The 14242-nt window shown below is 37.3% G+C and overlaps 2 protein-coding genes and 3 non-coding genes across 7 annotated transcripts; 1 reads left to right on the top strand and 4 right to left on the bottom strand.

Moving 5' to 3' along the window:
• Positions 1-5230: 5230 nt before the first annotated feature.
• On the bottom strand, positions 5231-5989 carry LOC143444967 (zinc finger BED domain-containing protein 5-like). The gene has a single exon (XM_076943759.1). The coding sequence runs from the start codon at positions 5987-5989 to the stop codon at positions 5231-5233; it is 759 nt and encodes a 252-aa protein (XP_076799874.1).
• An 86-nt stretch (positions 5990-6075) lies between these two features.
• On the top strand, positions 6076-12151 carry LOC143446120 (gamma-butyrobetaine dioxygenase-like). 3 transcript variants are annotated; one of them, XM_076945617.1, is made up of 12 exons: positions 6076-6226; positions 6333-7207; positions 8615-8731; positions 9226-9359; positions 10123-10345; positions 10475-10550; positions 10712-10756; positions 10871-10992; positions 11156-11363; positions 11443-11565; positions 11680-11784; positions 11925-12151. In XM_076945617.1, exons 3-12 carry the CDS (start codon positions 8655-8657, stop codon positions 12030-12032), a joined length of 1221 nt encoding a protein of 406 aa, XP_076801732.1. In that variant the 5' UTR covers positions 6076-6226; positions 6333-7207; positions 8615-8654; the 3' UTR covers positions 12033-12151. The 3 variants fall into 3 exon arrangements, with proteins under 3 accessions (XP_076801732.1, XP_076801733.1, XP_076801731.1); XM_076945616.1 differs by having other exon boundaries at positions 6078-6226; positions 7078-7207; XM_076945618.1 differs by lacking the exon at positions 6333-7207.
• A 1498-nt stretch (positions 12152-13649) lies between these two features.
• Positions 13650-13731, bottom strand: Trnas-uga (transfer RNA serine (anticodon UGA)). Its single transcript has one exon. It is a non-coding gene; the product is annotated as a tRNA-Ser (tRNA).
• A 75-nt stretch (positions 13732-13806) lies between these two features.
• On the bottom strand, positions 13807-13888 carry Trnas-aga (transfer RNA serine (anticodon AGA)). Its single transcript has one exon. It is a non-coding gene; the product is annotated as a tRNA-Ser (tRNA).
• A 234-nt stretch (positions 13889-14122) lies between these two features.
• Positions 14123-14204, bottom strand: Trnas-uga (transfer RNA serine (anticodon UGA)). Its single transcript has one exon. It is a non-coding gene; the product is annotated as a tRNA-Ser (tRNA).
• Positions 14205-14242: the final 38 nt, after the last annotated feature.

Raw genomic sequence — 14242 nt, 5'->3', positions numbered from 1 at the left:
TACATTTTCTAAGGTGTAACGTAAATACGTCGCTAGCATACGTTTAAAAATAGCGTTTAATGTTCTACATTAAACTAATCATTTGTTTGCTGAAAGTCAAACATTTCGTTCCGCTTGAACGAACTTTAGACTTTGCCCTTTACTAGCAAACAATTGTGGTTTGTTATGTTGTCTCAGACTAACTTTGTGTCCTTTCACGTCCTTGGGTAATTTAGCCTATACGTTTAACTGGAAACGGTCTAGAATTTATACGGGCAATAGAAGTACGCTAATAATTTAATGTTCTAATTTCATCAAGCCACATCACTTTTCGTTTAAGGGAATATCCGTCAGTGTTCATAAATAACAAAACCATGGTAAGTCAGCCACAAATTATTAAACTAACAGATGCCATTAGTGCACCTGAAGGTGGCTTTGGCGTACAGTAAACTGAATGCGATTTGTACGAAAAATAATCATTTGCAACGCATTGCTTTGCGACGCCATGCAATTTATCAGAGTACAGTCGACTCCGCTTAATTCGGACACTTTGGTTCCGCTCACTTTTGGCCGAATTAAGCGGAGAAACGGCTTTGTCCAAATTAAGCGGAAAATCAATTGTTCGTTTCATGGTCATGCGTAAATGCAAACAACGCATTCAAAATACTGTACTGTTGCGTAATAAATGAATTGCACCTGCGCTATACTGCAGTAATTGGCACTGATCGCATAAAACGCACAAGAGTATGAGTAAATGAGTACGCATAAAACGCACATTCTGAGCCGCTTCCTCTTTAAACCTCGTCCACGAAGCATATAGTCTCTTCACGTTGTTCACGCAGATTTGCATCATTTTTCTGCCAATCTTGCAAAGTACGTTTTGATATCCCCACCAACGCAGCTAACTGCCGAACTGTCAAGGAAGCGTCTTCATTTTTTTCTTCGTTTAGTTTAGTGAGCACTTTCACTTTTTCTTCTAAACTTTTCTGTACCATTCTGTTCTACAAGATGGTCGCAATGGTACCGAAGTAAAAGCGACTATGAAGCTGGCATGGCCTTATATGAGTTCATTGTCGATTGTTACCGCATCAATCGTCATTGTTTCACCATAATCACTCATAATGCAATTGCATCTTGTGTTAAAACCAACGAAGTACTGTTTATTGTTTCATAACCTAACGATGTAACGATAGGAACTGCGAACCTGTGTCCGAATTAAGCGGAGAATTGTCCGAATTAACGGGAGTTTTTTACGTTCAATTTTTACTTTTGTTCCGTTCCCGAGCATTTTGGCCGAATAAAGCGGTTGTCCGGGTTATCCGGTGTCCGAATTAAGCGGATTCGACTGTACTTCACTGAATGATGCTATTGCTTCACTTCAGCGCAATCGGGACGAATCGTATACTTCTTTGGTTTTGCCCCATTACGTATTGTTGGCGTTGTAAGTTGTTGTTATTATTGTTTGATCGATTGTTCGCTAATCTGACTCCATTGATAGCGCGTTTATTAACACCTGATAGCCTAGTTAAGCATCAAGCATTAAAGTACCAAAACCAAACTGTCAATGTCTTGAATAATGATTTATTATTGATTCTGATCGAGACACTTTCAAATAAGTGAGAGACGATATCATCATCATGCTACGTGCAAGCATCAAACTAATTCAAGTTGGGGCGATAATAGCCATAGATAATTTAAAAAAAAAACATGTTGAATGCAGGTGGATAAAGCATATTATAGAGGAAAGAATGTGTATTATAAAGAATTTTCCAAGAGAGGAAAAGAGCATTAAAGAGATAGCCTGGACTGACTCTATACGCCTTACCTTACTTAGTATAATAAGAGGGAACCTACTTTCGTCTGGATCATGTCAACAGGAAATATCTCGTTCTTGCAAGAAAGCTTGGTTATGACGTCATTCCGCCAAAAGTAGGCAACAATTCTTCGACGTAAAGTGAATGGACAGATTCCGCAGAAAATCCACAAAATAATCCATTTTAGTGGTAATATATTTTGAAAATTTCAAAGGTGTAAAAAATTTAAATGCAAAACCTTCATTTCATTGAACATTTTTCTAATAGTAGATTCTAAAATACCGAACAAAAAAGTTTTTTAAAATTTGTAAAGACGAATCTTGTTTTACAAAAGCAAGCAGAATTGTTTTGTTATATAATGTAACTTGAGACCGTTTTTTCTCTTTTAACCAAGAGAATGGCAAGGATGTGGAAAACAGTGGAGGGATCCCTTGGCTAGAGGACAGGACTAATTTATCGGCTTACCATCAGAGACGGAGAGAAAAACTTAGCAAAACCAAAGCAGCGTCGGCATTCTTTCACCTTAACAGCAAGGAAGAGAACCATGAGCTAAAAGTTCACATTAACGGCACGTCCACGCTTTATCTGTCCTGGTCCAGAATTCTTTGAAGTAAACTTGGTTGCCGAAGAAGTAGGTTACGTAAGTGTTGGTAAAAATTGAGTTTGTTCAGGTAATCACGAACATTTCGTGATTCTTGTCAGTTACCACTGTGCTAAACCAGAGCCGGATTAAGACCGCGGCGGGCCTGGGGCTAAAAGGAATCAAGGGGCATATATGCAGAAGTTTGTCTCTACATCGTAACTTTCGCATCGTACGTACTTTAACATCGTAACTTTCGCTCCCCATAGTTAATGAACAAAAATAAACAAAGCAATAGAATTCCATTTAATACAAAACAAAATGCAGATCATTCACAAACAGACTTCAAACATTTAATAAAAATGCCTTACGTTTAAAAATATTAATCAACATATTCTCCACAAATCGTGTTTAAAAATTTCAGTTGTTTAATAAGTAAATATACTATAGGCTGTAATGGATTTAGGAAGTTGAACTGTGTCATTACATCAGGGGAATTACCTGTCAACGTATTTGTAATTGCTTCCTCGTTAATTGTAATCAATTAATTACCTTGTTCGATGACCTAAGTTATTTGTATTAACCATGGCAAGGTGTTTGTTTGTTAAATTTTTGTATGCTGCTCAGCATTCTACTGAGCGTTTATGTACACGAATTCTTTCTACAGTTCAATTCTTTGTATTAGCTGTTCTTTTAATCTAAATATATGGTGCAAAGTAGCTTCGTCCCGCTCTACAGACGAAAACCACCCTCACGAGGCGACTTTGGTTTAACAGAAAAAAAATGATGTTAAAAACTTAAGACCCAAATAAAGTTAGTTTTGCAAATACGCCGTTTAGTAAATTTAAGTCAAACTATATGTATAGTATAGGCACATGACATGTTATTAAGTCGCTATTCATGGGTTGAAATGTGATGAAAGAATGGGTCTGTCATATATAGGTTAAGTTTATCTTCTGCATTCTGCAAGCACGACACCAAGAAGCAATGGGTTGAGCAATGATGATTGATTGGCATCCTCATTGAACCATTTTCGATGACAATTTCAAGAAAAAACATCAAAACGGAAAAACGTAATTGATCAGGGAACACACGTTCTGAAGCAATTAAAGACTCGAAATCGTCAAAGACGGTTCGCTACGTAGCAATTAGTGAAATATCGTCAAGTAAGTCGTGCGAAAATTCTTGTTAGGCCAAAGATGACAAAGGTAGGCTGGCAGGGAGAAAGAAATTACTGGCATCACACCATCCGTACGAGCTTCATTTTAGTAACAAAATTAATATCTACAGCTTTGCAAATTATGGTTTATTGATTTACTGTAAGTACCAATAAACGTTTGAAAAAAATTGAACCTAAATTATGTGAAACATTTTTTCGAACTTTGTCATGATGCAAGTGCAAAGTTAACCTGGATACTACTGTACACGAACATTGCTGAAGCAGATGCTATGCATTGCGCGACCTACAGCGGACGAAAGAAAAAAATTTAACATTTTAACCCACGAGTAACATTTCGATTTATGTGATCCAAAGCTGAGTGTTCACATCGTATGGTCACGATTTCATTTGAAAATGAAAACATCGACATATTACTAAGACGCCCGTCGCTCACGAATGGAACGGATAGGTTTTAGCCTGACAGACTGTTGTGCTGAAGGAGGTGTAATGACGCAATGATAGTCTAATGCAGTGGTTCCCAAACTTTTTCAGCTTGTGGCACACTAGAAAAATTTTAAAACGCTCGCGGCACACTTACAAGAGAAGAAAAGTTGCTTTAAAAAATTTAATTTTACGTGTTAATGCGATGGATGTGCTTTGTTATACGAACATATACGACTGAAACGAGGTTGCATTGTTGACAAAAATACCCGCATTTCGTCGTCAATTCCAAGCAGTCTCTCTCGTTTACAGCTTTCAATTTCAGTCAAAACAGAAATACCATGTTCACATAGCCATGAAGATGCAAATGGCAAAATAATTTTGATTGCTTTTGCACCGATCATGGAATAGGATTTGGAAGCAGACAGCCAAAACTCATCCAAATTTTTGTGGAAACAGAAAAAACGGGTCGTTTCTTAAATCACTGACATGTTCTTCTTCTTCTTCTGCAGAAAGATTGCTTGATTCATTCCTTCCAAATGAATTAACTACCCATCTAAAGTTGTTAACAGCAAATTCTGGGAAGTAATGTTGCAGTGCAAGCTGAAGTCCAGACAATGTGCTCATGATTTGCGGAATGATTTCTTGTTTATGAGTTGATTAGTTAAGAGCGGGGAACGAATCAAATACTTTCTTGGAGACCTTGGTTTTCCACAACGTCAACTTTTCGTCTAATGATCGTAGTTTTGATGTTGCTGTAATAATATTTTCAGTTGGATCTTGGAGACTAGAATTCAAACTGTTCAGTTTATCAAACAAGTCAGAAAGAAACAGAACTTTCACCCACCAACTTTCATCTAGAAGAGAAAATGCAAAGTCTTTTCTTTGATTTTCCATGAAAGAAATAAACTTGAGTTTTCAAATGCACCATGCGCTTTAACACCTATCCTTTAGGAAGCCATCGTACCTCAGTGTGATACAGCAGACCCCTGTACTCTCAATCCATGGCTTTACAAAGCTGAGAAAAGAGTCGATTTTGTAGCGGCCGAGATTTAATGTAGTTTACCACATGGCTTGCTTGATCCATAACTTCTTTTAAATCTGCAGGCATAGATTAAGCTACAAGAGCTTCTCTATGGATCATGCAATGTACAACTATCACGTTCGAATTTTTATGAAGCACGTATGCCACAAATCCTTTATTTCCCCCCGCATTGAAGGACAACCATCAGTACAAACGCTCACACATTTACTCCATTACAACTCAGAAAGCAAAATATTTTCATCTACCAATTTGAATATGTCTTCTCCGTTGGTTGTGCTCTTCAATTCTTTGCAAAACAAACATTCATTTTCCAATGTTTCATTGTTAATGCAGCGAATAAAAGCCAGCAGATGAGATTTCCCAGTTCTGTCAGTAGATTCGTCAACTTGTAAAGACCATAGTACAGACAGCTTGTTGTCTGTAGCAACAGAGTGTTCGCGAACTTGATCCTTTAAATCTGAGGATAGCTCTTCTATCCTTCGTGAAATTGTGTTATCTGACAACGGAACTCCTCTAACTTTTTCGGCGGCAGCAGTACCAAGCATTTCTTCAACAACAATGGCTAATGCTGGTCCAATTACTGATTCTGCATCCGTATGTGCTTTTTTACGTTTCGCCAACAAGTGAGCTAGTTTGTAACTTGCAATCAATCTTTTTTCCGGCAGCTTGAGGTAGCTATTCATGATCTTTGCCTGCTTGTTTGTTTGGGACTTCAGGTTCGCAAAATATCCTTTTGGTTTATTCTGAAATGTTGGATGATTTTTCTCCAAATGTCTGCTAAGCTTACTGGGAACAAGCGACTCATTAGATAAGGCTTTATTGCAGATAATGCAGAGAGGTTGTTGGTTATCTTCGGGTCCTGAAGCAATAAACCCGTACTGAACGTATTCTTCTTTATATTTACGCTTATGCTTTTGCTGTGTTGTCTCTTTTTGTTTGGATCTACTAGCTTTATCAAAATACTTTTCCATAATTAACTTGATATTTAGGATTATATAAACTGAGCTCTGAATAAATAAAACCTTTAAAATAGTTAAACATTCTTTACAGTTTGGGAACCACAGTCTCAAAGATAATGTTGCAGCGGTGGCGGGCCATTGACAACACTGTGTTGATTTAATCGACCGGGAATCGAGGCCAGGTCTCCCTCGCCGCAGGATAATACCACTACACCAACCGGGCGGTGTGCAGAATTAACAGGATGAAAGGTACACGTTTAATTCTAACATAGCAGCCCTATTATGACGTGGCAATTACCCTACTCCATCGGCAATGCCATAATTGGTTTCATCGTCACATGTGCTTATTTATCAGATATTGAAGCAGTTAGAACGCTTTTAATCCAGACCGGGCTCGCGACTTTACGATTTTAACTAGGTGTGGCCGACACTGCACACACATTTTCAATCGTTAATTACTCGAAAACTATACGTTGTAAACTGATCGGAGTTTTACAGGTTAGTAGCAAACACATCTGGCTTCCTGTATACATCATAATTGTAAAACTAAAGAAAGTGAAGTTAGTGTAAGTTAAGTATTGGTAAAAGAGATACATTTCTAGAATTTTTTCTTGTTAAGCCGCGCCCCCGCTGTGCGGAAAGCCAGCTGACCGCGTAAAGAGAACGCAAGAGAATAGTTAGTCGAGTTAGTGGTGCGTAAACGAGTAAACGAAAACGATACGCTTCAATGCGGAGAGGGAGCAAAATTATGAAAATATGACAAAATCTTAAAAATTACAAAATCCAACTTTATAAAACAAACATGGACAGATAGCTGAACATTTTTTAGGAAAAGTCACCAAATTTCAAGTTTCTACAGCAAACAATGCAACTGTACGCCACTTTTTGCTGTGACTGTGTGCAGGGGAGGCCACACCTAGTGAAAATAGGGTTAAGTCGCATATGCTTGTCTGCATGCCTTATTTCAAATATTTATACAGTTCTTTTCCAAAATTCCAAAAAGATTCGCGGCAAACCTGAGAATCTGTGGCGGCAATTGTCACTGGTCTAATATAACAAAGTGAACTTAACAATAGCTCCACAATTGTTTGCACATAAAGGACAAAAGGCCAAAGATGTTTGCTCAAGCGGAACAAAACGTATGACGCTACAGGGCAAACGAACAGCTGATGTCATGACATGATTAAAGTCACACTGTGCGCGAAGAACTTGCATGAGTTTCATCATCAGGTTAACTTCGCTGCTTTGTATGCCGCAATAACTGCAAAACATAGTTGCATTGCATGTTTAGTGCGTGGATTGGACATTAATAAAGTAAAGAGAAAGGATGCAGTTGGTGGCCTGATGAGAATTGTTGGAACTTTTTTGCTTTAACAAAAGATTGCAACCAGGACAATGAGCGCAGACATATTTATTTATATAACGAAATACCTAACATGTTTTGGGCAGGGTTAAAATTGAATCAACATAATGGCAATAAATAGTGAGATAAAGGAGCTTCTTTTTGGAGAAAGGAAGCGCATGAAAACCAATAACAGTAATTAGTCACGGAAAACGGCAATACCGGACGCGTTACACAACGACGCAGCATGTGATGTACCATAAATATTTCAAATCAATCAAGTCCAACAAATTAAGCATGAAACAGTCAACACAGATACAAAGCCTTGTTGTACGAAAACAGGTCGCTAAATGAACGATGTGTGGAGCAGTTTTTTAATTTATTGCTTGAGGTAAAAGTGTTTTAATGAGAAAGAATTCATTTGGATTTTCCCTTTTCAACTTGGGGCTTTGTCATATTGACATTGGAAAAACGTTTCATTGGCATGGGACATTGTTTTATCAGCAGGTCCCCATGAATTGTGCTTTCACAGAAAGTGTAGCATATTTTAAATATCTGAAAATTGTTTTTTGCCGATGTTACCAGACTTGCATTGGATGTCTTAGGCAATGATAAAGCTGCCTTACATGAAGAAGAAAACTCAAGGTTTAATATTACGCACAGATATCGCAAACCATACTTCTGATTCAATGATTAGTTTATTTTCTCCATGGATTATCAAAGAACAGGTTCCACGTATTTAACTTAGTGGTTACTGGGATATTCTGTTATTCTGAGGTGGGGTAATTGTGAACCTAAAGGCTAGTGTAAACACATTGTTTGAAGAAGATTGGTTTTGAATTGAATCGTTTGTGATAGATGACTAAACGATATTTTGAGCATAAGTTTAGTCATTTAGATTAGTGGGCCTCTACAAAATGTTAGCAGCCATTACTGAAAGATGGTTGAAACGCACTGGGCTATGCTACGAGTTCTTGATCGTAAATAAACAATTATCATGTTTGAGGGAATAATTTATGATAGCCAGTGTCCACTTTATCTTTCATTTGGTGTCGGAACTTGATTACCAATGTATGCTTACCAGATTCTAAAAACCAGATCACGTTTCCTCTTTATTCTCTCATACAAATTTTGTTTCCCTCACACAAATTCTGTTTCTCTCATACAAATGTTTGCAATCCAAACAAAAGGACTTGGCCTGCAGTTGGAACACGCTGGTTTAGAGAATAATATATTGCCTTCGTTTTTTTAGTAAACAGACTTAAGCATTTTTCACTGACTATGAAATGTTGCAGACATAATTAGTCATACAGTGAAGGAAGGTTTACCTGTAATATGTCGATAAAGAATTTCCAAATCTTGCATGAAAAGAATATTCTGGAAATACGTTGGAGTGACGATCATATCAGCAGGTTTGTGCTGAAATTTTAACAAATGCATTAAATAAACAAAATGTGCTGGAAGACCGGATGGTGCGCTAAAAAGTGGCGGTAATGACAATAATGGTAATGGAAAATCACAGACATAGAAAATGCGTTTATGGGTAACGATGGTTTATGGTAACGTTTATGGTAACGATGGACGACGTAACCAGTGTTTTCATTTCTGTGATTTAACAATAGCTCTTTTCGACATGAATCCGGATCTTAATTCCAACGCCGGTATAATCCTGTTTTTGTAAGCTGAAAAATATTCCGAGAAATTTTAATGATAAACCATTCAATTATATTGAATACGGTACTATTGCCCAAACGATCAAAAACTTTTAAAACAATAGTAGAAATGGAAAAAATGGTTACCGCCCTTGTTATGTACCACTAATGTTCATTACACTGTCTATTACAGTCATTGCTATTTTTACCTCCGATGGGATACAGCCTGGTTGTAAAAGAATAATTTTTTGCAGGTTTCACGCAAAATGGATTCGATTCCACTGCAAATGCGTCAGATGCAAACCAACTGTGACATTTGATTACAAAATTGACATTCCTTCGTTTTCCCCGGACTTGGCCTATGACGAAGTGAAGATTACCGATGAAGGTATGTTATGTTTGTTGGTCTGTTGCCTGTAAGCTTTTAGAAAATTTTGTTCTTTTGATTGTGGGGATGGCGATGTGATTGTTTTAATTTGGCCCAAGCCCTAAAGCCAAAGGCTTCAGTCTTTCTTTTAGAACTCCTTGACTATTTTATCTTTGACTCTGTTGCATATGCTCTGATTCGTTTCTTTAAGTCAGCGCAACATTCATAAAGTCTAAATTGTTATATTAACCAAAATATAGTGGTAGTCACATCAGAAACAATTTCATATCCATTTTCTAATCCGAATAGAGCTGAATTGAATAATGAATAAGCCAGAAGGGCAAAAGAGAAAAGACTCATGTTTGAATCAAGCCAAAGTTTTTATATCGCTATATAACAGCCAATCAGCGAAAAACATGTCATTTTCATCGTGCTACGTAAAGATCGCTTTTTTACAATCATAACAAAAAATGTAATATATTCTACATCACCGAGGCTTTTTACCACAAGCACCATCCAACTTCATACACTCTAAAATGCGACGCTACTTGAAAATACTCATAAACTAGGTCAATATGTCGGTTTAGGGATACAATGTTTGAATAACAGGATTAATAAAGTATAACACAGCTGTCTAAATATTACATTTCATCTAACTGGAGAACACACAATCGCTTATTAAAATGCCAATTATATAGCTTATTACAATTAACTATCACAATCGCCATATAATATTGGTTTTGGCAACCTATGAAATCTAACGAAAATTATGTCACCGATTTAGGACGCAAACTTCACGTAATATTCGAGAAAGAGCTCTTTCAAAATCATGTAACTGAGCATGACGCCGATTGGTTGAGACAAAAGTGCTATTGTGACGCGTGTTTGGAGTGCAAGGTCAATGAACGTGACGTCATTAGCAAACATTTGAGGAGCGGAAGGGAGAAGGTTCCACCTGAAGTAGATTTCGAAGAAATTCTAGAAGATTCTGATCGAGGAACTTTCAAGTAAGTGATAGACGGTATCATCATTCTTCTACGTGAAAGCATCAAACGATAGTTCCTTGCAAATTTAGTCTGCATTGTTCTGCAGTGGTTTTGACTAACGACAGTATCAACTATAAGCTTGAAACACAGGTGGCTTAAGCATGTTATAGAGGAAGGAATGTGTCTCTTAAAGAATGTTCCGAGAGAGGAAAAGAGCATTAAAGAGGTTCGATAATTTAGAGTCTAGATTCTAGACTGACACTAAACGCCTTACCTAAAAGATTCTTTTACCATTCAACGTTATTTATTACAGTAGAAACAAGTTGTCGGATTGATCAAATTTTACTGAAAAACACAGATAACTTACAAGTTCTTTTTCTTCATCAGGTTGCCAGCAAAATTGCTACACTGGAAGAGACCAGTTTCGGATCGGTAAGATGTCTATTGTTTATAATGCAAAGTCAACATGCTCGCACATGACCACAAAACGCATTGACAAAAAATGTTGCGAACAAAGATTCTTGACATTTAAATTTTGAAAACAAGGTTTGGAATGTGATGGACACTGGAGTTGACAACGGCTCTTATTTCCCAATAGCGCTTCCGCTACATCAAGACCAACCCACTTATGAAACAGCTCCTGGATTACTGCTTTTGCATGCATTCAGGTTCGTAAAAGCTAAAGATATAGTTTCGCATAACTTTAGACCAAGAAAACATTATTGAGGCTTGTAAGATGATTTATCATCATTGGAAATTATCAAATTTTATAAAGCATCGGAATTACCGAATGAAAACAAAAATAGGTTTATAAATGCTTTTGATTTTAAGATTTGATTCAGTTGTTACCGGCGGAGACTCCACCATGGTTGATATGTTTGAGGCAGTGGAAATTATGCGAAAAGAATCGCTGGAAGATTTTCAAACATTTGTTGAGGTTCCGGCAACTTGGTGCCAAGTGGAATATAATCCGACCAGCATCGAACCAGTGTACTTGGAGCACCAGAAACCTCACATTACTTTGGACTATTTTGGAAAGGTAACATATGCTGAGAACTTACGGTAATAAATTGGTCATGGATTAAGACTCGTGCGATAACAGATACTTATCTCTGAAGGTAGTCGGCTGTGTATGGCAGCCAGGAACACATTCAACATTGCAAGTTCGTGAGAGAGATGTGGAAAGATATTATAAAGCCCATAACAAAATGATGGAGATAATACGGAGAAAAGAATTACAGGTGTCGACACATTACGACCACTAGACTTATTACACACTCTATTCTATGGTATGTGCCCCACTTTATTAACCATGCATTGTTCGGGGCATTTGTGAATATTCTTCCAATTTCTAGTACAAATTTAAACTTTCCGCTGGAGATATGATAATTTTCAATAACAGAAGAATGGTGCACGCCAGAGACGCTTACAAAAGCAATGGCGGTGTCCGTCATTTACGAGTAAGTGGTTTAATTGTAACTCGGACACACCTCAGACGAGTGTAGTAAGCTTTTAGTATCCGTTCCCATGTCCACAAAATTGCTTTATTAACAATACTTTTATAAAAGTGATTACATAATATTTCTAATTATGATAATAGGGAACCTACTTGCGTCTGGATCATGTCAAGAGCAAATATCTAGTTCTTGGAAGGAAGCTTGGTTATGACGTCATTCCGCCAAAAGTAGGCAACAATTCTTCAATGTGAAGTGAGCCTGCAGATTTCCCAGAAAATCCACGTTAATAATTCTTTTAATGGTGAATTGTTTGTTGTTGTTGTTGTCAAAGGTGTATAAAAAGAATATGCAAAACCTTCATTTCATTGAACATTCTCCCTGTAATGGACTCTAAAATATCACTTGAGACAATATTTAAAATTAATAAAGATGAATGAATCTTTATCATCAAAAGCAAGTGGAGGTGTTTGTAAAATGATGCTATTTGAAATCGTTATTCTTTTAAACCAGTGGTTTCCAACCTTTCTACACCGGAGGACCGGTACAGATTAAAAAAAATGTTTACTGACCGGCAACAAAAGATCGTAGTTAATACAACATATATGTGTCACATTTTTGTTAACCAAAGTTGTTGTTGCGTTTGCGGTATCAACAAAGGCGAGATACGCCAGTTTTACTGCTGTGAATCTGACAGCCGTGAAATGAGTTTTTCAGGGAGTAACAACTTTGCAATGCTTATGAGTCCATATTAATACTAGCTTGGCAGAAAGTAAGATACTTTGCGAACTGGCAAAAAGTTTACGCAGACCTGCAGTTGTGAACCACTGTTTTAAACAAGAAAATGCCACTTAATGAGTTGATATCTTAATCTTGCTTAAATGATCTTTCCATAAATCGTACTTATATTGTTCAGTGAACTTATGACAAGCGTGCGGTTTCAGTTGGAAAAATCTGCTTCAGTGCAAGTTTAATGAGTTATAAGTGACTTGAAAATATAAGCTGTGGTAATTAGTTTAATATCGCATTAACTTTTTGCTGAGCAAACTTTAAGCAACTAAAAGGTGTTCCCTGAAAATAAAAGAAATAAGAAAACGAAAGATAGTATTATGCGCAGTGAGTTTCGCTGTAAACGAAAACTTGATTCAATTTATTCTGTGATAAAATTACGCTCTGCCTAAACACATAAAATTTAATAAAAATACATGTATTGTTCACAAACATTAGTGGACAAAAGTATAAGAATGCGAAAAAAGATTGAAAAAACATGCAGGGTATAACACAGCACAGAATCGAAGACGAAACGTGGCTTTCCAGCTTAGGATTACTGTTAGACCGAGGCGGTTGGGTATTTGATGTAAAATCGCCGCGTACCAAGATACTATAAAACACACTGAAACACCAAAAGCGAAATTGCCTCAAGTACATTTGGATTTTGGAAACGTTTCAGTAAGAACGAAGCCCATAGACAAGCAGGTAAGTAGTGTTCAATTAACAATTATTCTATCAATAACAAGTTTCACAAAGTAGGTTATGTAACTAGGTTATGAAAATAGGTTAGTAGGCTACCTTGAAGAAAAATAAAGCAAAGTAATAAAGGCAAAATAATTCCAGTTTGTCGCCATATAACAACGAAACATAGTTGTTCAGTATCGCGGATCTAAATATATACTATACCTGATATAAGGTTAACTAGCATAGGTGTACACTGTACAATACAGAATTACTGAAACCCGAATTTGTCAAAGCCCAACAGATATCCAGTCTTTCGCCTTAACAACGCGGCAACAACAACTGTGCTTAATGTTCAATAGAAATAAAGAAACTCGCAATTCTCCCAAATCACTCATGGAAACGTAACTTTCTGTCAGCGTTGTCGGCAGGATTCGAACCTACGCGGGCAGAGCTCAACAGATTTCAAGTCTGTCGCCTTAACCGCTCGGCCACGACAACTGTGCTTAATGTTCAATGCAAATAGTGAAACTCGCACTTTTCCCGAATGAATCATAAAACGTAATTTTATTTGAGCGTTATCGGCAGGATTCGAACCTACGCGGGCAGAGCCCAACAGATTTCTAGTCTGTCGCCTTAACCACTCGGCCACGACAACTTTGCTTAATGTTCAATGCAAAGAAATAAAATCGCACTTTTCCCGAATCACATATGAAAACGTGATTTCATTTCAGCGTTGTCGGCAGGATTCGAACCTACGCGGGCAGAGCCCAACAGATTTCTAGTCTGTCGCTTTAACCACTCGACCAAGACAACTGTGCTTAATGTTCAATGCAAATAGATAAAATCGCTCTTTTCTCGAATCACTCATGAAAGCGTAATTTTATTTCAGCGTTATCGGCAGGATTCGAACCTACGCGGGCAGAGCCCAACAGATTTCAAGTCTGTCGCCTTAACCACTCGGCCACGACAACTTTGCTTAATGTTCAATGCAAAGAAAAAAAATAGAACT

This window comes from Clavelina lepadiformis, chromosome 2 (genome assembly GCF_947623445.1).
Source record: "Clavelina lepadiformis chromosome 2, kaClaLepa1.1, whole genome shotgun sequence".
Classification (NCBI taxonomy): domain Eukaryota; kingdom Metazoa; phylum Chordata; class Ascidiacea; order Aplousobranchia; family Clavelinidae; genus Clavelina; species Clavelina lepadiformis.
The sequence above is the reverse complement of the archived record's forward strand: the minus strand, read 5'-3'. Positions and strand labels throughout refer to the sequence as shown.

Coding starts and splice junctions, on each gene's coding strand:
- LOC143444967 (XM_076943759.1), bottom strand. CDS start 5,989: ATGGAAAAGTATTTTGATAAAGCTAGTAGATCCAAACAAAAAGAGACA.
- LOC143446120 (XM_076945618.1), top strand. CDS start 8,655: ATGTCGATAAAGAATTTCCAAATCTTGCATGAAAAGAATATTCTGGAA. Junction 11,566..11,679: donor TACGGAGAAAAGAATTACAG/GTGTCGACACAT, acceptor TCCAATTTCTAG/TACAAATTTAAACTTTCCGC. Junction 11,785..11,924: donor GCGGTGTCCGTCATTTACGA/GTAAGTGGTTTA, acceptor TTATGATAATAG/GGAACCTACTTGCGTCTGGA.